Raw genomic sequence first — 25,183 nt, 5'->3', positions numbered from 1 at the left:
AATGGACTTTTTTATCAAATTTTTCTATCCCAAATTATGCTTTACTCAAAAAAATACATAATACTAGAGTAATCCAATTAGATATACAAAATATGGGGAACCTCTGGGAATGTACTTTAATAGACCAATCTCAGATCACCCTCAGTTTATGCTTGGTCTGAAGACTACTCCTTTGATAGGGTCTGCAGTTTTATTTTCTTTTATAGGTTATTAAAATATTGTTGAGTGATAACATCATGTTGTTGGCTTCAGGAAATAAAGGCTAAACTATGAAAATAGACCAAGGACCGGCTGTTGATTTTGGAAATCTTGTCTAAGGGAAATATTAGAGAAACACATTACTTTCATACTTTGTTTAATCACTGAACCAAAATTTCATTTTATTTTCAAAACATGCTACAGTTCTCACTCAAACTTTAAAATAATTATTTAGGTCTTGAAAGAAGGAGATGCAAAAGGCCAAAATAGATTTGCATATGTATGTTTAGTGGCTGTTGCACTGAATAGCTTTTTCATGAATATACTGTGACATGAATTCAGATACTAGTTGTGGTTATTAGACTATAATAAATGTGTAATTGAAGCTCATTTTCATTCCAGATATTGCAAGGAATATAAACTATATTAATGTGATTTGAGTCAAGTAACAGTGTGGGGAATCAACACTTTCTTTGCAGAGTTGTTCATTATTGCTGTAAATAAAGAGTATATTTTAAGTAAAAAAACCAAACTAATATGCCATATTTTTGGTGGAACAAGAAATGGGGGTGTGAAGAGATAAGTGAAGAATAATAAGTTGTAAGGTGTATTTTCTTTCCCACCATAATACAAGTGTCCTAGGTTACAGTGACAAGTTGGAAGCTATATTACAATCTGAACCTCAGGATTCAGCATGATTTTTTCATCACTTGACTTCCTCAGCATGGCATGAGACAATAAAGCAATCATGGCAAAGAATTGAGAAAGTTCAAGTTTTGAAAGAATTTAAATTTTTTTTTAATTTTTTACAATTCAAGAGTTCAAATAGATTATGTAACAAAGACGCAACACTGAAATAAATAGGTTTAAAAATCATTTTTTTTAAATGTGAAAATTCATTTCTCACCACAGGGTGGTTAACGGAAAGGAAATTAACAAGAAAATAGAGAATTCAGCAGGAATCAGTTCATGGAACTTCACAGAACCACCTTTAGACCTTTGGATTTGATTCTGAAGGTGCTACAGAAGACACTAACGACTTTTGAATGGGTAGAAAAATCTTTAGACAAGAGTTTAAATAGATCCTCAGTGATACAGCGGACAGGTGCTTGCCATGCATGGGGCTGACCCGGGTTCAATCCCTGGCACTCCGTATAACCCTGAGCCCTGTCAGGTCTAAGTCCTGAGCACAGCTGGGCTTGGCCAAAAACAACAACAAAACATGCATCAGTTTAAAAAGATGCCCTTGAGGATGAAGGTAGTTTGGCCTGTTAGGGTGTTAAAGAGTAATGTAGGGGATAGGATGGTACTCGGATTGCGGTGTGGCCTCTGGACTTGTGTTAGATCTGAGTCTAATCTAGCCTGAGCATTTGCTGTTTGTGGGAATGAAGGTGAAGGAGGACTCAAGAATTGTGTGACAGGTAGTAAGTAAAATCGAGGGCTGTTTCTGAGAAAGAAAGCAGTATACATTTGCGATACTTCCCTAGTTTTACGGATCAAGATTGTACAGAATAATTACAGAATAATTCTGTTTCTAAATGTGTCACGTTTCCTACAATTTTAATTGCATCTTATTTTGGATTCATATGCTTGACAATAGATGTACAATTTCTTATTTTAAGAATCTCAGTAATAGAGTGCTAAAAACAGTGGCATTTCTGCTGGTGCCATCTAGTGGCCATTATTAGTTATGTATTTCACTTTGTATCAAGATTTTATTTCTCCTACTAATGATATAGTGGAGGCCATCATATGAAAATTAATAGAGAATAAGCTACTTTAAAACTGAATTGATTCTAGAACAAACATTGAAGAAAGTATAGTTTAGTGTTTTAGTAATTTGAAGATTGTTTAATCTTGTACTCTAAATAGTATACTTTTTCTATTTGGTCCCACATAGCAATGCTAAGAGAATACTCCTGGCTCAGTGCTCAGGGGTCATTTCTGATGGTGGTGCCTAGATCTGCCATATGCAAGGCAAGTGACATAACCCTTATGCTCTCACTTCAGCCCTATAGACTTTCTACATTAGCAAGTTGGGGGGAATTCAACAACAACAAAAAAATCACAATGTCAAGAGATACTCTCCTCCAAAGTCATATGGGTAGAAAGATACCACTCGATTTTTGTAATTATTAGTGTGAGAAACTTGGTGAGCCCCTTTGTCACACACTGAGAGACACAGCTGTATGACAGAGCATGTGGTTTCCCCTGCACAAGTAGTTTACTGGGGAAATGAATCGGAATATACACACATATGCCACTTACATATGCACACACAAATCAAACCAATCATCTAATATTATGAAGATTTAGAATGGCGCTTGCTGTTCCTTTTGAGCATTACTGGTCAAATATTACCTGTGAACTTTTTAATGCCAGGAAACATTCTGTTCTGACAGAATAGTCTTAGTTAAATTTTTTAAATCAAAAATATTAAATATTTCTTGGTGGGGAGAGTAGACAAGTCACAGCTTGTGGTGCTCAGGGCTTGCAGGCAGCGGTGGGTATAGTCTATGAAGGAAGAAATATGCGGCCAACTATTATATTGGAGGGATATATTGAAAAGCTCTATCAGTAACAGACAGGTAAAGGAGAGGAGGGTTTTGAAAGGGCAAAGTCGGATACCAATTAACTTCTCTGCTGGAGTTGGATGTTGAGACGTGGATGGCTAGCATATGCAATTTTTCTAAGTATTCAGTGCTTAGGAAAATTGCAGCTACTGAAGGAAGGGGAATAAGAAATGTAAAGGTACTTTCGGTGGTGCCTTATATGTAATAAACCATGAGTTTTCACCTAAATATGTTCCTAACATACACATAAAACTTTAGTAACTTTGTTTTTCTTTCTTTTTGAGTCACACCTGGCGATGCTCAGGGGTTTCTCCTTGCTCATGCAGTCAGGAATTACTCCTGGCGGTTCTCGGGGGGTCCATGTGGGATGTTGGGAATCAAGTCTGGGTCTGCTGCGTGCAAGGTGAATGCTCCACCCGCTGTACTATCGCTCCAGTCCTAACTTTAGTAACTTTTACACTCTGGTGGCATAAATCCTGCCTTTCTTACCTCTGACACCCCCTAGTGGGAGGCATGACCTATTAGTTGGAATATCTGCTATTCCAAACTGGCTTCTAGCTTAAAGTTTGGCATATGGTTTTAAAAGGCGGGCCCAGGGGCCAGAGATATAGCAGGCTAGTGCTTGGGTTGGCCTGGCACACGGCCAGAGCAAGTTCAATCTCTAGTATCCATATTACCGCCCCCCCCCACCCAGCACCACGAGGAGCGATTCCTGGGTGCAGGAGTAAGCCCTGAGCTTCACTGGTGTGGCCCCCAGATATAAATAGATGGGAGTTCAATGTCTGTTTACAAGATTTACCAGCAAGTTTCTAAATTGAAAAAGTTTCTTAATATGTTCATGAGTTAAACATTTATAATCGTGAAGACTTAGAGAAGAATTCCATCTGTATGGTATACACCAAGCTGGTGCAATAGCATAGTGGGTAGGGCATTTGCCTTGCACGCAGATGACCCAGGTTCGATTCTCCTGCCCCTCTCAGAGAGCCTGACAAGCTACCGAGAGTATCCCACCCTCATGGCAGAGCCTGGGAAGCTACCCATGGTGTATTGATGTGCCAAAAACAGTAACAACAAGTTTCACAATGGAGACATTACTGGTGCCCACTGGAGCAAATCATTGAGCAATAAGATGACAGTGATACAGTGACAGTGACAGTGGTACGGTATATACCATATCCCCGGGGGGCTTTGTAAACTCAGGCCGGTCAGCTCATTCCTAATGTCTTGGTTCCCTGGTGTGTAACAGAGGAGGTCCTGCTGGAGGTCCCCTCCAGTGTCGTCAGACCTAGCTCACCCCTGCCTTTCCCCGTCCCCTTTCACCATCTTGCTGTTGTCCCCAGGATTTCTTCATTTTCTATTCTCCTATTTTCCTAAATACTGTCAAAATAAGCTTCCCACATTCAAGTTTACTTGATTTTACAAATCAAAACTTCTACAAGTGCTTTTTTTTTCATTTAGCAATTTAACTCGGAGAATGATCCATATGAGTATATCGAAACTTCTCTATTATGTTTGATTAAGTGTAAAGGATCCCAAGGTATAACATAAACTTTTTCTTTCAGCTAAACTCTTTTCAGTGGACTTTAGATCTAGGTGCACATTTTTTATTTCTGAAATTTGTTGCCAAATTCATGCTGTGGTGTTTAAGAACTATTCTTTTTCTGTGGTGCTTGGCCTAGAACAAAGGGTCTCACATGCAAGACAAGTTCTATCACTAAGTTATATCCCCTGACAAAAAGCTGTTTCTTTTGTCCTGTGAACTGCCCAATATATTTTTGCAAGTTTTCTTTAATCTATTTTTTTCTTTTATTCATGGTATTACCATTTAAGGAAACATATAATACATAGAGAAATTTACAGCCTGGGGGTTGCAATAGTATAATAGGTAAGATACCTGCCTTGCAAGAGACTGACCAGGATTCAATTCCAGGTACCCTATCTGACACTCCAAGCCCTTCCAGGAGTGATTCCTGAACACTGCCAGGTGTGGCCCCCAAACCAAAATCCAACAACAATGACAAAAAAATTTCAGTCATGAACTACAAACTATAGAAACACTAAGTTATTAAAATATAACTTCTAATTTATCTGTAAGCATTTTAACAATTAGAAGTCTGCAGTCTCTTAATTAATTAAAAAACCTAATAAGTATGTTTAAACAAAACTAATTAAAATTCCTTTGTAATTGAACCAGTGATTATTATCTGGGAAGATTACCCCCTCTATATTAAATATATACTCACTTATGATTAGCATGAACTCAAAAAAAAGAATGCATAATTAATTAATTATCAGGAACAAAGCATGCTATACGGAAATAATATGTTTCAAATTCTGTAGTATCATCACAATAGGTATTATTTTGGTACAGGAGAACTGACTTACATAATTCAGCATCCCTATCAAAGAAATGATGTTATAGCAGTTGGTAAAAGTTTCAGTATTCTTGATATATTCATGCTATATTTGAGTTGTTTTGCTAAATGTGCAGTTTTAGCATTGGGGAAATTTACTGAAAAAGAAATTTACAGCACAGCAGTATCTGACTCAGCAACTCTCCATGTTCCTTTATCCAGGACTGGCTTCATAGACGTGTGACCACTGCAACCATACATGACCCCTCTCCAGGCCCCTGTTCCAATGCCTGTGTGCCTCCTCCAGTGCTCTCCTTTTTGTGACACACTGCTTGGGCCTGGAGGTATTCAAGTGCTAGCAGCAATCAGTGGGAAGGGACAGCATGGCTCTACTGGGGACAAAACTTATCCCTTCCCCTCGCCCCCATCTGGACCAGGTTTCTGATTGTGTCTTGATCTTCATCATTTTTGAATAAAAGATCTTACATTTTCATTTTGTACTGGACTCTACACATGATGTCACCAGTCTTGGCTTTCATATATATATATACATATATATATCAGAATGAAACTGTATTTATTAAAATGTATCTTTGAGTCAGCATTACATTGTGTTTTAGGGTAAAAAACAGTTGTGCTCAAGGATTACTCTTGGTCCAGTGCTCAGGAATCACTCTCAGTGGTGTTTGGAGGACCATGTGAGGTACCTACAATTGAACCAGGGTTGGCCACATGCACGCACAGTTTTAACATGGGGGTATCTGTACTGTCTATCCAATCCCAAGCCTGCATTAATTTTAACTAGAGTGAAAAATTTAAAATTAGGTCTATATGAATGAGTCTGTTTTATTTGAAAATAGGGTCTCATGTATGCTGATTGCAGGAGAAATCACTAAAGGAGCTTGAGAAAAGTTCCAGCACTCCACCCCCACCTCCCTTGTTCAGGAGTGCTTCAGAGTGCCAGAGGAGTCCTTCTTTACGCTGGCTCTACCTGCAGCAAACATCACTGGAGCTTTGTGTCAGGGAGATAACTCAAGTGGTAGAGTTCTGATCTCACAGGGGTGAGGACTTGCGATCCATCCCAGGCATGCATGCACCTCCCCATTCCAGTACCTCAGCGTGTGGCCTTGATGGTCCCCAAGAGACACTGGACTGAGCATTTCTGAGATACCCCACCCTCAATACAGTATCCCTGCATGTAGGCTTATTAAATTTAAATTTAAATGCAATATATATATATATATACAGACATACACACACTAAGGCATATATAATATACTCTAGTATATAGTATATCTCTGCTCCCGGGTCCCATTGAGCCTAGAGTTCAAGATCATAAAGTCCTGCATTACCTGGGTTTCGTGGGACTTCATTCTTGTGTGAGGCTCGGCCCGAGTGTATGGAAAGTGGCCTGGCGCATGGCAGCGATTTGGGTAGTGGAGGTCAGCTGCTGGGGCTGGGTCCCTTGTGGAGGGAGGGCTCTCACTCTCCCCTTCTGGGGCACTTCGAATGATAACAGCCTGATGCAGAATCCCAGGGATCACACCCATAAGCCACCTCCTGCTAGTGCCAGATAATCTCATCGGCCACCCTCCAGGACTCACGGCTGCTTCTCCTGGAAGGGAGCATAAAATGAGGCCCCATAATGATGCCACCGGACTCTGCATCAGGCTGTTATCACTCGGGGTGCCCCAGAGGGGGGCAGGTGAGAACCCTCCCCGCCCCACGGGACCCAGTCCTGGCAGCTGACTTCTACTACCCAACCGCTGCCACGCTCCAGGCAGCTTTCCACATGCTCGGGCCGAGCCTCACACATGAGTGAACATATTCCTGGACCATGCAGCTGTGAAGCAGCCGCAACACATCATCATAAGGGGAAATATACATATATGCCTCTCAAAGATCCCGGCAAGCTACTTAGAGTATCCTGCCCTCACGGCAGAGCCTGGCAAGCTCTCCGTGGCATATGCCAAATATGCCAAATATAGTAACAATAACAGGTCTCATTCTTCTGACCCTGAAAAAGCTCGCAATTGTTGGGAAAGGTCAGTAAGGAGAGGCTGCTAAAATTTCAGCGCTGGGATGAATGGAGACATTACTGGCGCCTGCTCAAGTAAATCGATGAACAACAGGATGACAGTGATACAGTGACAGTGATATAGTATATAGCACAGCGGGTAGGGTGTTTGCATTGCACGCGGCTGACCTGGGTTCGATTCCTCTGTCCCTCACGGCAGAACCTGGCAAGCTACCCATGGTGTATTTGATATGCCAAAAATAGTAACAAGTCTCACAATGGACACGTTACTGGTGCCCTCTCGAGCAAATCGATGAACAAGGGAACAACAGTGCTACAGTGCTACTCGTACATACTAGTACTATATATATGCTAGAATATATTATATATACATATACATATGCACATATATTTTTATATATACATATATGGGAGCCTGAAAGATGCAGCTTTCTGTGGCCGTCAGGACATACTCCCATCCTGCTGATATGCACGTTCTCTCCACTGACTGCTCTTCCTCTCAACTTTTTGTGCTTTCATTCTCTAGCTGTGGAAGCCTCAGAGTTTTTTCACAGGAGTGATAAGTTTGTTTGTTTAATTGATTATCATTCACCAGTTGGAGCCTTAGCATCAGTGCATCTTAGATTTAGATAGTTTGTCAGTGTGATCATATCTTTTGTGTTTGTTTTGGTGTGGTTTTGGTTGCAGGGTCACATCTGGGATTCTATGCTTTATGTTCACATAAAGGAAAGAAATTCTGAGCCTCAGCATGGAGAAATAATACGATGTGTAAGATGCTTGCCTTACATACAGCTAACCCTGATTTGGTCCCCTGAGCTCTGACAAATGTGATCCTTGAGCACAGGGTTAGGAGTAATTCATGAGCACTGCTTCTTGTCTTGCTAGACCCCTGCAAAGAAAGAAATTCTGTACTATTAGGATACTTGAGTCCTTATACAATAAAGGTACTTTAAATGCAAGAAGTCAGTTTATTTTAAAGTTGCTGGGTTTATTAATTCCTAAAATAGCATATTCTAAGTTTGGTATTTAATATTATCTACCTAAGATCTTTTAAATTCAAAAGTTGGGATGTTCTTATAAACATGTCACAAGAACTTGGAAGAGGAGTAGGCTGGCAGAGAACACACAATTCAGTATCAGATTTTATGATAGATTCCAGTTAATATCTAACCTATGGTTTTGCACAAGGAGGACTATTTGTTTCTGAAAGTATTTCAAGTCAGCTGCATCAGACTTACAGTTGATAAAGCAACACACACACACATTATTTACAAGTAGTAAAACCAACTCAGAAGATAAAACATTTGATTTTTGTTTCCAGTCTCAATTTCTCTCATCATCTAATAATTATGTAAGACAAAAAAACTCAATTTTATTTGAAATCACTGTATCACTGTTGTCCCATTGCTTATCGATCTGCTCGAGCGGGCACCAGTAACGTCTGCATTCATCCCTGTAGTGTTCAGGGTCAGGGGAATGAGGCCCATTATTGTTACTGTTTTTGGCATACCGAATATTCCACGGATAGCTTGCCAGGCTCTCCTGTGAGATTCTGCATCGTTCTGTTCTGGGAGCTTTGTTTTACAGTCTCTGGATCTTGGTCATTGATGAGATTACAGACAGTTTGTGGGTGTGACTGCCAAGCTACTGAAAAATGGGGAATCTGTGTGGAGGAGGCCCAGTCCTGATCCGAGCAGGCTTGAAGATAATAGATAAGAAGACTCTCTTATTTTTTTGTTAGAATGAAAATTGTTAGAGTTCTTATGGTTGGATTCCAACATTTACATTTTATGAAACACTATAACTTTTACTTTTGCTATTTGAAAAATATTATGAAGGGAGCCATGGAGATGACTCAGATGCTCAGTGGGTGAACTCTTTCCTAGAATTCACTCATAGGCATTTGTATTTACTTCAGAATTAACTCAAGTTCTTTTTTGGAGTCCAACAACATTCCTGGGGAGTTTCTCAGGTGGCATAGTGAAAGAGTGCTCTGACTAAGCTCTGTGGATAAATGCCCCAGATGCCAAGAATTTCCCTTAGAAGAGGAAGATGAGATCCCAACAAGCCCAAGTGCTTGGAATGCAATTCTTTAATGAATTACCTGGATGAATTCCACTTAGGCCCTAGTGTTGTGCTTTTGTTTGAACATACTCTTTGGTTTTCTTGGAAAGAATGAAACTTATGGTCTCGGGTGGCTGCCTCCCCTGTTCTGATATACATGCTTTTTCATGGTTCAGGAGTTACTCAAACTCTGTTATTCATTGATGGAATCCCTTGTTTGTTTGTTCATTTTCCCATGCTATTGTGCCTTCATTATTTGGTTTTATTTGAATTATTTATTTATTTGTGTTTGTTTTCAGGCCACACACAGTGGTACTTGGGGCTATCTCGTGGCTCTACTCAGGGACCTCTGTGCTCAGGGATTACTCAAGAATCACTTCTGACTCTCTGGCCCATATGGGCTGGTAAGAATTGAACCTGGTTCATCCATGTGTGAGGAAACATCCTACGCACCGTTCTACCACTGTTCTACCACTCCTGCCCCTGTGTCCTCTTTCTTTAAACATAGTCTTTCTGTTATTGAAGCAGGACTCTGGACATGCAGGAGTCTGGACCTGAGCCTGTTAAGATTTATAAACTTATATCATGTCACTAAATTGAACAAGAAGTCAACATGCATTGAATTTATTGCACAAATATTACAGAACTTTGTGACTTCCAATCTGCAGGTAGGGCAGCATAGGGGCTGCTGAATGTTAATGAATGTTAATGTTGAAGGACATTTCTGGTTAGTTAGTTACTTCATTCCTAGGCCAGCAGTGCTCAGGGCTTACTCTGGACTGCTCTTAGGAATCACTCCTGTCATATGGGGTGCTGGGATCAAATTCAGGTTGGTTGTGTGCAAGCAAGAGACCTTCCCAGGTATCTGGTCAAATAAAATTTATAAGCATACATACCCTATTTTATCTGTAAAACAGCCTTTAGAACAGCTGGAAATAAATTGATTTCACCAAATGATTATGAATTCTTCTCAGTCACCTTGTAGGTCACCAGCTGCAGTAAGCTCAGTCCAGCTCAATGAGGGTTTGTTGAAACTGAAAAGCGCTGCTGATTATTATTTGTTAAGGAATTTTATTCATAATCACACAATGTCTCTTTTTATCAAAATATCTATCACTTAACAGAACCTTATATGAAGTGGAGAGATCACACTTTTGCCACTTCTGGATGTCGCTCTCTCTAGTGGTCACATACACCTTTCACACATTTGCTTGTTTGCCAGGATGTTTGCACCTGTTGAACTGGGAATCACACCAGCAGGGCCAGAGTTTGTTCTTGATAATGTAACACAGCCCAAGGGACAAACTCACAAGGTCAAAGCTCTCTACCACTGAGTTGCATCCCCAGGACCAATCTAGAACGTTCTCACAGCCAATGTCAACTGCAAGCTCCCCATAGTTTTGTTTTCAAGCAGCCTTTGGCCATCTCTCCCTATAAATTTTGCTCAAAACTTTTAGTAGCTCAATCCTAATTTCTCTTTGAGGCTACCCGTACATCCAATCCATTGTTTCCAATTTCCAGTGTCTGTTTCCTTTTGTTGTGTCCTGACACAGCTTCTTTGCACTTTAAATAATGGAATAGGTGGTCATCCATCGCTATTGTTCCTTTACCTGTGTCTACCTTTGCTTAGTTCTTCCCACTCAATGAGATGAATGCTAACATTGGCATACAAAGCTCTGCCTCTTTTATGTCTATACCTGTGTAGCTGAACATGGCTGGGAGGAAAACACTACCAGATTAAATCATCTTGCTCTAAGTTTATGACCCCAAATCTCAAGCAACCAAGAAAACATTTCATTCCTAGTCAATAATGGGTTTACATGCTGTGTCACTGTTCCACAGAAGTTTCCTGTTTCTCAAAGATTCCAACTTGTTCCCTTCATCCTTTGTTTTCTATTGTTAACCTTGTTTTCTGCTTTACTGGGATAAACGCTCTGAGGTGGAGACCCACAGACCAACACTATTAACTGCAGAGTAGGGGACACTTCTGCTTCATTCAGTATCTGCAGCCCACTGTGCTCATTGATTCATGGTGGATGCTCAATAAATAGCTATTGAGCCAATAAATAGAATCTTCATTATTCTAGGGAAGCCACTAAAATGTCAATGTGATCATTATTCTGAACTCTGAAGATTTTATTTCTTTTGTTACTTCACAGCTCCTTTTATCATACCCAAATTTAACTCTTTTTCTTTCACCCTGAATGGTATTTTGCTCTTAGTTCTGTGACTGCTACCAACATCAAACCCAACACAAAGGTAATTCATTCTTCATGCTCCCTTTACCCTCTTCCTCCTCAGGTAATGTCTACTTTGCAGATTTATGTCAGGTCAGAGCATCGTTTGACATGCTTGCTTAAACCACCACCTTGGTTCAATAGTTTCAGAACAGTTCTTCTGACTTCTTGACCTTTACAAAGTTACCAGAATACATCTTTAAAGGGTACATCAATGTCCCTGCCTTAACATGGTTAATTGATTTTCCACTCACTGCATTTAAAATGATACTTAGATTCTGAGCCTTAGCCAACCACATTCTGCAAAGTGTGGCAGTGACCTCTCTCATTCACATACTGTCACAAACCTATTGGTCTTTGACAGCTTGCTAGGATGTACCTAGGGCTTCGATGCCAGGACCCTACGGACCTACTAGTCTTTCTACCCAGATTAATTTATTATTGAGTATCTGGTGTATTATCCTTAGGTCTCAGATGAAATTTCATTTTCTCAAAGAGCCTTTTGGGATCACTTTGTATTAAATTTCACCAACTCATTTGTCTCTAACAACATCTGCCTTTCCCCCCCAAATATACTTTCTCATTGTTTCTTTTTTTTTGCTTTTTGGGTCACACCCAGTGATGCTCAGGGGTTATTCCTGGCTCTGCACTCAGGAATTACTCCTGGCGGTGCTTGGGGGACCATATGGGATGCCGGAGATCAAACCCGGGTCAGCCGCGTGCAAGGCAAACGCCCTACCCGCTGTGCTATCGCTCTGGCCCCTCATTGTTTCTTTTATTTATTGCTTTCCTTTGTTGTCTTACTCTGTCACAGCCTGTGAGCTCCCTAAACCTAGATCCATGTCTGTTGCATTTATTCTGAGGTGAGTGACTCTTGAGAGGGGAAGGTGCATTAGGGGGAACTTTGTTGTTTGTAAAGTCTAAAGCATATTCGCACAGAACATTAACATTTTGAGAATGGTTTTCAGATAAGTTTTGAAATCAGTGAGTAGGAGGTGCGATTTTGTTTTGCAGGTAATATGCAACTACAACAGGTTTGGGGGAAGCATTTGACATAATTTATTCATTTATTCCTTTTTTTAGCAAATGTTCCAGAAACTGTTCTTTGATCTTAAGAAACAAAGATGTCTAAGACACATTTTCTGACCTCAAGAATTTTTCAGTGAGCTGCACTGGTAAACACAAGATCGAGTGCAGTGGGAGTGTTTTCCAGAATTGTGTTCATAATGTTATGAAAACACTTCTGTCTAACTCACTCTGCTTGGGGCTGATTAGAGCTTTTTAATTCCATGTGGTGCATGTTTTGATGGTCACTTCTTTGAAGCTGTATTTAATGGATATCTATGATATCATTTGCTCACTATTCCTTCTTCTCCTATTTAAATATTTCTAAGAGTCATGACTTTTGAAAAGATGCTAGCCTTTGTGACCACTCTCTACACAGTCCTTGGATGTAGGTAGTATAGGTGGGAGCTTTAATGAATATGTCCACTCCATCTCCTCTCTGGGAATTATTGCTGTTGTTTTTTGGAGGGGGGTACCATGGCTGTGCTCAAGGCTTACTTTTGACGCTATGTTCAGTGCTCACCCCTCATAGGTTTCAGGGGACCACGAACCTGAGAATTTTCACATTTAATATCTAAAGAATCTAATATCTAAAGAATCAAAGCTTGTTTTTGTCTGCTTATCTAAGAACCAAGTTGGTTGGCTATGTGGCCTTCAACTGTTCTTCAAGGGAAGAACAGTTGACTCAGAAGTGATGGTATTTGCTAGCATGTAGTGAAATTGATCCCATGTCAGTTGCATGTAAGACCAGTGTGCACCCTCCCCCATCCCACTGTTCTTTATCAACTACCCCACAGAATTATTTTTCTTTTGATGAGTACATTTAGAATAAACTTTCAGCAACTTTTAAATATATAAGAGTGTCAACTGTGTACTGTAGTCATCCTGCTGTGCATTCCATCTCTAGAACTAATGTCCTTGTCTTTTGGGAGCTTCCAAAAGGCTGCTGGGGTTTGACCAGGGGCCACTTTTGGTGATTCTAACCAGTTCAATGAAAAATGAAGTTCTGTGAGTGTTGTGCCACCCTGACAGGGCTCAGTGTCCTGAGATCTCATCTAGAGGAGCTTTGGAGAGTCAGGCGTGCATTGCGAGAGTTAGAAAGGGCCCCGCATATGTTTATTTGTCTTTCTCTTGGAAATGCAAACTTTCCGATTACCCTCATCTCTATTCAACCTTCCAGCCCCCATCCATCTCAGTCAGCCAATCTAAGAGGAATAAGTAAGCAAAAGGCACTTTACGATTTCAAGTCTAATGTAGAGATATAAAACAGCCAAATTCTTTGAAGATATCCAATTTGTGGTTGCCAGAGCCATGCATTTAAAAATGTTAATACAAAATAGATTACTCAACTCTCTAGCGTGTGCTTTATATAGAGTGATCAGTGAGTACTCGACTCCATCTATACTCTTTGCCATGATATTAAGGAGGGTTGTTCTTCAACATATGCTATAGCAAATGGTATCTACAGCTGCCAACTCTGCTCAAAATGAAGTCTCCATTTGTGCTGTTATTTATGCAGGAAGTCTGGATGATATTCAAGAAGTCTTCCTCTTTTTATAATGCTATATAATGAACTTAGCAAGTATATGGTCTTGGGAGATTGCTTAAAGTGTCCTTAATTATTTTCCTTATTCTAAAATGAGCAAAATATCAGTTTCATAGACTTTTGTGAGAATCAAACTATACCATCTACTGAACACCCATAACTTTGCTTTATAATGCTTTTTTTTAAAAAAAAATTATTTTCTCTTTAAAGAGGTTTGTTATGAAAAAATGATACTTTATAAAATTTGAGACTCTAGTAGAACAAAATGTTACAGGTTGTTGATCATCTTTATATATTGTCCCTTCAAGCCAATGTCAAAGACTAATTTATGGCACTACCTGTGTAAATGGGGTTAAGCTAACCCCATTACTGGAAGCAGTTTACCCCTTTCCCTGCTGCATTTCTCACCACCACTTGTCAATAGGTTATAAAATTTGCAAATTTATTTTTATTAACATATATATATATATTTTTTTGCTTTTTGGGTCACACCTGGCGATGCACAGGGGTTACTCCTGGCTTTGCACTCAGGAATTACCCCTGGCGGTGCTCAGGGGACCATATGGGATGCTGGGATTTGAACCCGGGTCGGCCACGTGCAAGGCAAATGCCCTACCCGCTGTGCTATCTCTCCAGCCCCTTTATTAACATCTTAACTCTACTGTTAGAATAGAAATTCTTTTGAAAACTGATTTTTATTAGTTTTATTCATTTCATACTCCAAATTTTTTGAACAGAGAGTTGTGTGTAGTAGGTACTCAATAAACACTTATTAAACAAATAAAAGATACTTTAAAATATTTTTCAGTCTACAGCCTGCTAATTTTTTGACATCAAATTTTAAAAAATTTATTTATATTTTAATTAGTGAGTCACAGTGAGGTTACAGTTACAGATTTACACATTTTTGTGCTTGTTTTTCCCTCATGCAATGTTTAAAACCCATCCCTCCACCAGTTTGACATCAAATTTTTAAACAATCTATAAACTTTCATCTTTTGAGTTCCTTAACTTTTACTCCTAATTCTCCAGCATAGACAGTCTATCACATGAAATAAGAGGGTAGAAGAGTTGAAGACCATATGGAATTGTCTCATTTTTAAAATGCAAACTATTTATAATTATTTTCAACAATTAAATATGCTTATCATGTTTAGGTTTTTGAAAATTTTAACAAAGTACGAACTGAGAACCTGTTGGGACTTTTTCTGGCATTTCTGTCTAATCAGGAACCAGAGAGGATTCTGAGGATAAAGGATTCCACAATGGCGATAAGATAATCTTGTAACCCTCTCCAGCCTGGCAACATCTTGTTCTAGAAGAATTCCTTTAGATTATTATACTAACAGAAACCTTGCTTCGCCCAAACCAGTCTGGAGATCTCCAGAGTGCCTTCAATGCTTTCAAAATTGGCATTGATGGATCAGGAGAATCAGGCAAACGGAGACCTATGGTTCACATAAAAGTTAAATCAGAACAACCTTCTTTAAGAATCTCAGTGAAATGCATTGGAACACCTAAAACAAGAAGATAATGCATAAACAATAAAAATAAATAAATACAGACCACATAGAAAAGCAAAATGAAGATTCTAAAGCCTAATAAAAAAATTATGGACCTGAAAAACTCAGAGAATTTCAGCAAAAGAACTTCAAAAGGAAGAATCAGTGAACTTAAAATGTGATCATTTTAAAAGAGTCAAAGGAATAAAAGGGAAAAAATAATGGAAAGAGGTAAAGAGGCAGGAGAGATAGCACATGGATTTAGGTGCTTGCTGTGTACATGACGACCTTTTCAATCCTCAGCACTGCCTATAGTCCCCTGAGCACTGTCAGGAGTGCCCCTGACCACAGAGCCAGAATTAAGCCCTGAGTTCCAGTGGGTGTGCTCCTTTGTCCCCACAATATGAATAAAGAAATTATGGGGCAGCAAAGAGTAAAGAAATATCCACATCATGGAAGTCCCATAAAAAGAATGAGAGTGGAAGAGGGCCTATGTTAAAAAATAATACCTGAAAAGTTTCCAAATCTTGGGGGAGCTGTATGTGGACATTCACAAAGAACTTCGAAGGTCAAAGGACCCAATGCAAGATCACTCCAAGGACAACTATGCTGAGTCACATTATCATCATAATGTTAAACTTAATTATCAACAGTTTTATTTTATATAACATCAAATAAATACTAACTTTTCAATAATTTAACTTGAGAAGAGATTATAAGATTAAAGGAAGGATTATTATCAGACAAAATATTATTTACTAGCTACTTTGATTACATCTATTATTTGCCTGTCTTTTTAAAAGCGGAGTGAATTATCCATGATTCAGCCTTAGCATTTAAAGTGATTACATTTTAATTATTTTATTTCATAATTTTTATTCTCTGTTATAAAACAACTTATTTTATTTCCTCTGTCTGGGTTTATTATCCACAATGTGCAGCAAGGTTAATAAGATACCCTTTCTTTTTCTTATCACAAATGAGTGTCAAACATAATTTTTTGTTAAATAATAGAAAGTATTAAGAACCTTCCAAAACCAGGTGTAAATTATTTTCTTTGCTTGTTTCTTGTGGCTGCATGTGACGTGACTATGAATGTTTTCATTGGAGGATTATTGTTGCAGGACAAGTAAATCAAAGTATGGGCAAATTTAACAAACACATTTGTAAAACTACCTATATGTAAGTTGGGTTGTATATCTTATATGTAATCCATTTAATGTATAGTGATTGATTTAATCTGTATAAAATGGTTAGCAGTTTTGCATATCATGTTCAATAAACACATATTTTTAGTCATTGTTATTCACATAGTTTCCTTCTTTGTTGAGCTAAGCCTTCCACTGTAATTCAGATCTCAGGGGACATTTTTTTGTTTATTTTGGGGTGTGCCTGGCTTATACCTGGCTCTGTGCTCAGGGATCACCTTAACCCTTCTACTCTCTCTCTTTCTTTCTCTGGCACATTCTCATTTATTTTTCACAAACCAAAGCCAATAGCCTGCTGTTTTGTGAAACATAGCTGGTTCATGGTCGTGGGGTGATTGTATGAATGATTGGGATCTCAGATGCAAATATTTAATTAGATCTAATTAAAAACAAAAATAAAACATGCATAGTTAGAGTGAATTCAATCATCTGATATCAATGTCAGCGTTACACTAAAATAATAGTACATAGATAATGTGCCATATGTAATTAATACTTAATATAATTTTAGGAGTTGGGTAAAAAATTATGTCTGATTGACACCCCTTCCATTAGTATGATGCCCCGAATATTTATTAGTCTACCAAAAAAAGTATGTAAGAAAGTCCTGATATTTTAGAAGTAATTTGAATTTTGTTTCCTGCATTCTCCTGAGGTTGAGGGCCATAAGTAGAACTTACATTTTGTGGAAATAAAGTTAAAGTATCTTACTCACAAGTCAGTAATAATTATATAGAGTAGCAAAATCTCTGGATGTGGTTTAATTCTTACTTATTTGTTACATTCCCAGCAGTTCCATTCCCATTCCAATCTTTATTTTTGTTCCATTCCACAGGTGCAGTACTACTTTTGACTCTTTCCTGAGTACTTCTATTGGTGCTCAGTGGACCATGCATCACTGGGAATCAGATCTCTTTTTTGGAGGGTTGGTGTGGTTCGGGCCACACTTGGTATGCTTAGAGCTTACTCTTGCCTCTATGCTCAGGAATTATTCCTGGTGGTACTCAGGGCACCGTATGAAAAGTTGGGAATCGAACCTGGGTCAGCCATGTGCAAGGCACACATCTTACCTGCTTGTAATATCACTTCAGCTCCTTGGGATCAAATCTGGGTCATTGCCATACAAACTATGACTCAAATTCGCTGAGTCATCTCCCCAACCCTATAGAAGGAGATATTTTATTTTTGAAGTCACTCCCAAGCAGTGTTCAGGGACATCAGAAGAAAGGATGTGGTGTTTTTTGGTACTGTGGCATCAGAGATTTTGTGGGCTCAGGGAATCTGTTGGGTATCATTTGGCTGGGGGATTAATTGAACCTGGTATTGGCCCAAGAGCAAGTGCCTTAACTTCTGTACTATCTACCCAGCCCCCAGGGCAGGATAATCTTACCTGGAATAAATGAAATCTTAGAGAATAAGCCAATTGATGGGTAAATATACAACAATATTATGAAAAATGTGCTTGCATGTAAACATATGCATTTCTCTTTGGGTTTTAACAAAAAGGGCTTCATAAAATGAAATGGATCTTTATTAAAATGAAGATCTCTGGTTGCCTGGTTATTCATCTGAGTTTTCCTATACGTAATTCTGTGAAGAGCTACCAACTCACTCATGGTTTTGTTTTTATCTAGTGGACATTCAAATTTATTTTGAGGGGTCTGGAGCAATAGTGCAGTGGGTGGTCCCAAAGGAGTTCTATCCCTGGCATCTCAGAGGGTCCTGGACACCAGCCAGAACTGAACACCACTGGGTGTGATTCCCCAAACAAACAAAATTTATTTTGAGACTGTCATCATTGCTATTTAATTAGTATTTATTTTCTAGATAATAAATTGTGGTAATTTTCATATACTGTAGCACTATCATTCCATTGTTCATTGATTTGCTCAAGTGGACACCAGTAATGTCAGTTATTAAGGATAATAACAGTCTAATTATGATGGTCTTCACATTCTATGTAATGCAAATTAGTATTTATTCATATCATCTAAATTGTTTTTAAATTTTTTTACAAATTTTATCTATGCAGATTTATACTTCAAAACTTGCCTTGAATTTGGTTAGCAATAAATTATTCTTAATGAAACATATCCACTCAGGCTGCAAGGTATATTGTAAATTCAGAAAGTTATACTATAATTAATAACTACATTAAGAAATTTTTATTCATTTTATAATAAAAATAAAGTCTCCCACAGATGCATTATGCATACGTATCATCCCAACTGAATGCCATAAAATTATGTGATAAAAATGTATTAAAACTCATAGTACTAAACATAAATATATGCTATAAACCCTTGAGTATTCATAGGCACATCCCACACTGGGTTTTCCTGCATCCCTACTATGGATATGCAATTCCTTTCTTTTACTTATGGGCTCACCCTTCTCTCTGGAGAAGCCTGTATGGTTCTCTCTTGAATGAGTTTTTTAAACTTTTTAAACTTTCATTCTCCTTTGACGAATGCATTTTCTTCTAAAGAAAAAGTAATGGTAAACATGAAAATTTTAGTCAGCACATTTTCTGGATAGACCATTAAGGGTTCACTCAGGAAGACTGAAGCCACTCTGTACCTGGATCATATAAGGTTTAATATAGATCATGACACAAAGAGGTCAAATTCTGTTGAAAATCAGAGCCTGTCACAGAAAGTGAGAGGAGCTGGCCCAGAAGATCATGGCCTGGAACAAAGAAAGCAAAGGTTTTCAATCTGAAGTTTTGTGAATTGCTCCCACAGTGATCCCACTCTGTAGTGAAGTTTTACACACAACTGCTGGTGACTTGCTGTGAATCTCTCATCTACCTCCATCCCCCTCCCTAATCTTCCTGAAGTCAACTCCAGAAAATAATTTCTTCTGCTTTGCTGTACTTTGTAAGTCCCTTTTGTTTGGGGACTTATGTAAGTTTCCCTCGCATTGGGAAAAATCTAATCTAAATCATACCCAGAAAATGATGGCAAATAGTTCTCATCCTTAAAAGAAAATGTTGATCATCTTGTGGGTTACGAATATCCCAAGCACTTTACACACTGTAGGCTTTATCTTATCTATCCTCCTTGTAGCTCTACGTGTTACATTATTATTATATTTATAAGATAAAGTGTTGTATGTTAATGTGATTTGAACAAGGGTAAGATTAGTAGAACAAGGGTAAGGTGCTTGACTTGGGTTTGGCTAAAGTGCTTTTGATTCCTGGCACTAAAGGGGGTCCCTTCACATCACCAGGAGTGATCCCTGAGCCTGGAGTAAGTTCTGAGTGAATATGGTCCCAAAACTAAAAATAATAATGATAGTTATAATAATGACTCAAGTAGATTAGTGCCTTGACCTAGTAGTCTTAGAGATACTGGAGGATTTGATTAAACTAATATGCCACTAGTTTCAATGCTTGTGTCTAATCACAGCTTTATTATTTTCCATTTTATTTTGTTTATATTCATAAAACTATTGATATAATTTTATTATGAATTAAATGCTCTGTTGCTGACAGCTGCGAATATATTTTCTTTTCAGCTTGAAGACCCCAAATTTAATTAGCCTGTGATTGCAAACAGGATCACATTAAATTAATACTTATATTTCACCAAATCCAAGTGCTTAAACATTTAAACAAGTGTTTTTGTTCTAGGCTAGAGGGCTATGCCTACATCCAATGTTCCAATTTATTTGTTCCCAAGTGAAAATCTTTCCAGGATCCTGTCTAAAGGAGAATGTGGAATGAAGAAGCATGTGAGGAAGTCTCCTCAGGCATGATTTCTGACTAAAACGCAGTGGCAAAAGGAGGAAGAAGATGTCCAAATCAGCCCCTTCCAAATCCTGCCTAAATTCAGGGCAACTACTGAACCACAGCTCCAGAGAGGATTTTCCCCTGATCTCTGACATTCCTTCTAGGAAGTCCCTCTTCCTGGATCCAGTGGTTCCTGTATCCCAGTGGGTATTTGGTGTGTTGGGTGGTACAATAGTGGGACTTGGAAAGAGACACCCAGTTAATCTGCAGCCAGTTCAGTCGGCCAAGGTGGGGCAGCTTTCAGAGCATGGCAGGCTTGCCTGACTGGCATGTCTGTGTCTCAGAGGTGGGGTGTGTGTGTGTAGAGGGAAGTGGGGGGAGCATAGAGGTTAGGGGTGATCTTCTAGGACCTTGTCAGATAGCTCCCAGGTGGGGTAGTTGGCAGGGCTGACTGTAGGCAGAGCGATTAGCAGCTGTCAACTAGAGATCCTTGTTGGGGACTGTGCTCCTGGCTTTGGATGCCTCTAGCTCAGGTCTGGCAAAGCGGGACTAAGCGGTGGCAGCGATACTGCACTTATTGTGCTGTGAACTCAGATGCTGTAGGTTCTCCCCTGGCCAATCTCAGTTAGGCTGGAGTTCCAGGGGATTTCACATCCTAACTCTTGCTCTGGTGGTAAGAATTGTAGATTATCCTGCTCCACCTCCCTGGTAGCACAGCATTTTTCCCAGATGGTGTTCATTCACCATTTCTGACGCTGACTTGATCTTCTAGAATATATCCCCTCCACATTTTCTGCTGAGTGATATCTACAAAATGTCCTGCAAGTAGTAGTCAATCACCATCTTAGTCTTCCAGTTGCACACAACCATGACTCCATTATTTTCTTCTTAATCCCAACTTCCCCTGTTTCTCTTTCTGTCTTTCTCTCTCTGTCTCTCTTGGAGGGGTGATATCAATCTTTTTAATGCATTTTTTTAATTGCAGGAGCTTATTTGTAAATCTAAGGGTTTAATGTTTATGTCTGAAAAAAAGGTTTCTGTAAAGGTTATTTTAAAATCAATTAAGCCTAGATGCTAGTGGATATGTGAACTAAGTGTGAGGAAGAACAATTTATCTCACAAACACAATAATCAAAACTAGACTTTTGTCCAAACAAGCTACCAATATTCCTTATGTAGATATAAAAACTCATTTTTGGAGTTGACTGGACTTGTTCTGTCTTTGATCTCATGTTTTATGGAGTTTAAAAACCATAGTTATTAGACTGGTAATATTTAAGAAAGGTAACAGTGATGATTTGTTTTTTATGATTATAAATGCTTGTCTACAGATACTGATAGGGACACTTCAGTTTATTTTAAAATTATTTTTTCACTCCCCATATTATTTTATTTTAATTTGTATATTTTTGGCCTTCCTGGTGTTCTAGACTGGGCCTGGGTATCATTCCCTGCCTGCAGACCCTGCCATTTGGACCAGTGTTATTCAGTGAGAGGACCTGAGCTTGTAGTGTTTCTTGGACCCTGCTGGGTGATGTGCTAGGAATGACCTGGGACATCCCTCTAAGGCATGTGGGACCTCCACGGGTACATCCAGTGTTTCTGGAGGACATTTGGTACCAAAGAACCAACCTGGAGTTGGCCAGATGCAAAGCATATGTCTAACCCTTACTATTTCCCACATCTTCGGTCTATTTAAAACTAAAATGAATAACTCAACACTTTCCATGTAATTTGAAAGGTTAAAAAAGAATGCTTGAGCTCTTCAGAGGTTTCAGAATAGAAATTGCTGTGGTTTTGAAATCCTGTTATCTGACCTAATTTTTGCTTTATCTAAGTGTCCAGGCCTTCTGAGACCAGAGGAATCTTGTTGGACCTTCTGTTTTACTCTCTGTTTTCTCATAGCTTTTGTAGTGTGCAGTTAATTTTAATAGAACACAATCCATCTCTTCTACAGAAGCAAAGCTGAATGTTTTAAATCACATTGCATTGATGTATATATAATTAGGGCTCAAGTGAGCCCTAAATTACTTATCACAGTAAGCAGAAATGACCTCTTTAGATGTGACTATTATAACTGACATTTTAAATAATAGAAATAAAGAAGACCTGTGTCAGTTGTTTGCTTTACCTGTTTTTCAGAATATGATTGAGTGTTATGTTTGCTAAATATTTTGCTTAAAATATGTTTATAATGGAAAAACATTGCTTTTTGCAATACCAATTTTATTCAATACTCAAAATTTTTTATAATTTATTTATTTTTAATTAGTGAGTCACCGTGAGGGTACAGTTACAGATTTATACATTTTTTTGCTCATGTTTCCCCCATACAAAATTCGAGAACCCATCCCTTCACCAGTGCCCATTCTCTACCACCAGTAAACCCAGCATCCTTCCCACCCTCCCCAGTCCTGTCTCCCCCCACCCCACACTGCCACTATGGCAGGGTATTCCCTTTTGTTCTCTCTCTCTCTGATTAGGTGTTGTGGTTTGCAATAAAGGTGTTGAGTGGCCATTGTGTTCAGTCTCTAGTCTGTATTCGGCCCGCATCACCCTTCCCCCGAATGACCTCCAACCACATTTTACTTGGTGTTCCATTCTCTGAGTTGCCCAGAATGAGACACCAGCCTCCAAGCCATGGAGTCAACCTCCTGGTACTTATTTCTACTATTCTTGGTTGTTAGTCTCAATACTCAAATTTTTGAGATAACTTGAATTACTCTATCTACATCTCTGAGATCAAATTATCATCATGTCATCTAAAAAATAGCCTCTACTCAAATAAATTTCTATATTTCTATAAATGTCAGCAAACATCTCTGAGATATCATTACTATTTACTTATAGAGGAGGTTAGAAAATTATAGTTTTGCTCAGCTGAGATATCTACAAATATTTTCTTGTTTTACTGGTACAATGTAGCACTCTAGTTACTAATATTTACTTCTGGTCAGTATATCAGGCATTGATATATTCATTCAGTAGGTATTTAACACCAACTATGAACTAGGTCAAGTTCTAGATCATAAGGAGACAGTAGAAGTCAAAACAGATCAAATATTTCTTTCATGCTGTAGTAGCATAAAGAGATGAACGAATATCAAGCTACATGATTCTGGGAAGTGCTAAATGCTGGGGAGAAAAGTGACAGAGAACTATGAAGACTGGTTAGGATAAGCCTCTCTAGGAAAGTATGGTTGGAGAGATTTGATAACAGGCTATCATCTGAATATCTGAAAGATTATCCAAGATCAGGAAACAGACCATCAATAGAAAAGACAGTAAAGGATACATTTCCAGTATTCCTTCAGTTTCGACTCCTGGTCTTATTTTGTATTCCTCACAGCCACTGCCTCTTACTGAATCTGGACTTAAAATGACAATTGGCAGGCTAGAATTCTGGGCTAGAACCAAGATGAAACATGACTGATATGAATGTAAAACGGGTAACTGGGTTCACAAACCCAGTTTCACAGCCAAAAATTACATCCACGTGGTTTGACAGCTGTTCATGTGAGAACAATCTGGGGACACTAATTGACCACAAATTGAAGCTTGCTTTTTTGCTGCTCCTGATGAAAAAGAACAATGTGTAGATGTTACCCCAAGGCTTATTTCTGCCCAATTTAAGGAACTTTTGACCGATCCTGAAATGGAACAACTTGCTTTTCCTTGGAGAAAACTTGCTGTTGCTTAACCCATTTAAGAAATGGTGGAAAATGGAATGAATGAATATTCATCAACGCTTCTAAAAAAGGAAGTTCTACATTTGGACACAAATTTAAAGTGTTTTTTTTTGTTTTGTTTTGTTTTGTGTCTCTATTACTTGTTATTTTTTTATTCCAACAATCCTTTGTTCACTTTTTAATATTTATATATATGATTAAAAAGGACAGTTGACATTAGTATAATAGGCATATGATAAGGTTTATAAATTATTTAGCATCGATCTCTGAAGTTAAAATTGTAAAACTGTCCATTTCCAAAATAATGTAGATAAAATTTCAAGTACGGTCATGGCCAATTGCATGTTATATATATATATATATATATATATATATATATATATGTATATATTTCTTGACCTTGCCATGCATTTGCTGTGTATGTGTAAAACATAAACAATTTACTGCTCTGTGCTTCATTGAATTTATATTTGCATAAAAATGTTGTCAGTGAGGTTAAATTTTTTTAAATATATTTGTATTTAAAAAAAGAGAAAGCAATGAGAAAAATACTTAGTCATAGTGCTATACGTACTCATTATTATAGTTGGATATGATTTTATTCTCTCTTCTGTCCTCAGGAATTAATGACAAAGTTAATAACTGAGACGCCTGACCAGCCAATCCCGTTTCTCATTGACCATCTTCAGTCGAAACAAGGAAACCGTGGACAACTTCAGAGAACTTTATCTGGTTCTGCAGCTCTCTGGGCAGAAAGTGAAAGCTCTGGTAAGTTAAAAAGTATAGTTAACACTTTATTGTGATAAAATGCTTTTATGATTAAAAATTGCATTATTCTATAAAATAAATCTAAATGGTTATTGGAATGTCATGCATTATTCATTGTTATTTTTAATTATAGTCTAATATTAGTTAAAATTCTTGAATTTTAATATTTTATATACTCAAAATATGGAACTCTGTATAAAAACTGAAT

General features: G+C 38.3%; 1 protein-coding gene across 1 annotated transcript in view; it reads left to right on the top strand.

Moving 5' to 3' along the window:
* C2H8orf34 (chromosome 2 C8orf34 homolog) overlaps nt 1-25,183 on the top strand; it is a 317,534-nt gene that overhangs the window by 35,546 nt on the left and 256,805 nt on the right. The window contains exon 2 of the mRNA XM_055127065.1: nt 24,828-24,975. Within this exon, the coding sequence (XP_054983040.1) occupies nt 24,828-24,975 (148 nt within the window). The remainder of the gene's footprint in view (nt 1-24,827; nt 24,976-25,183) is intronic.

Source organism: Sorex araneus, chromosome 2 (genome assembly GCF_027595985.1).
Source record: "Sorex araneus isolate mSorAra2 chromosome 2, mSorAra2.pri, whole genome shotgun sequence".
Lineage (NCBI taxonomy): Eukaryota > Metazoa > Chordata > Mammalia > Eulipotyphla > Soricidae > Sorex > Sorex araneus.
The sequence above is the reverse complement of the archived record's forward strand: the minus strand, read 5'-3'. Positions and strand labels throughout refer to the sequence as shown.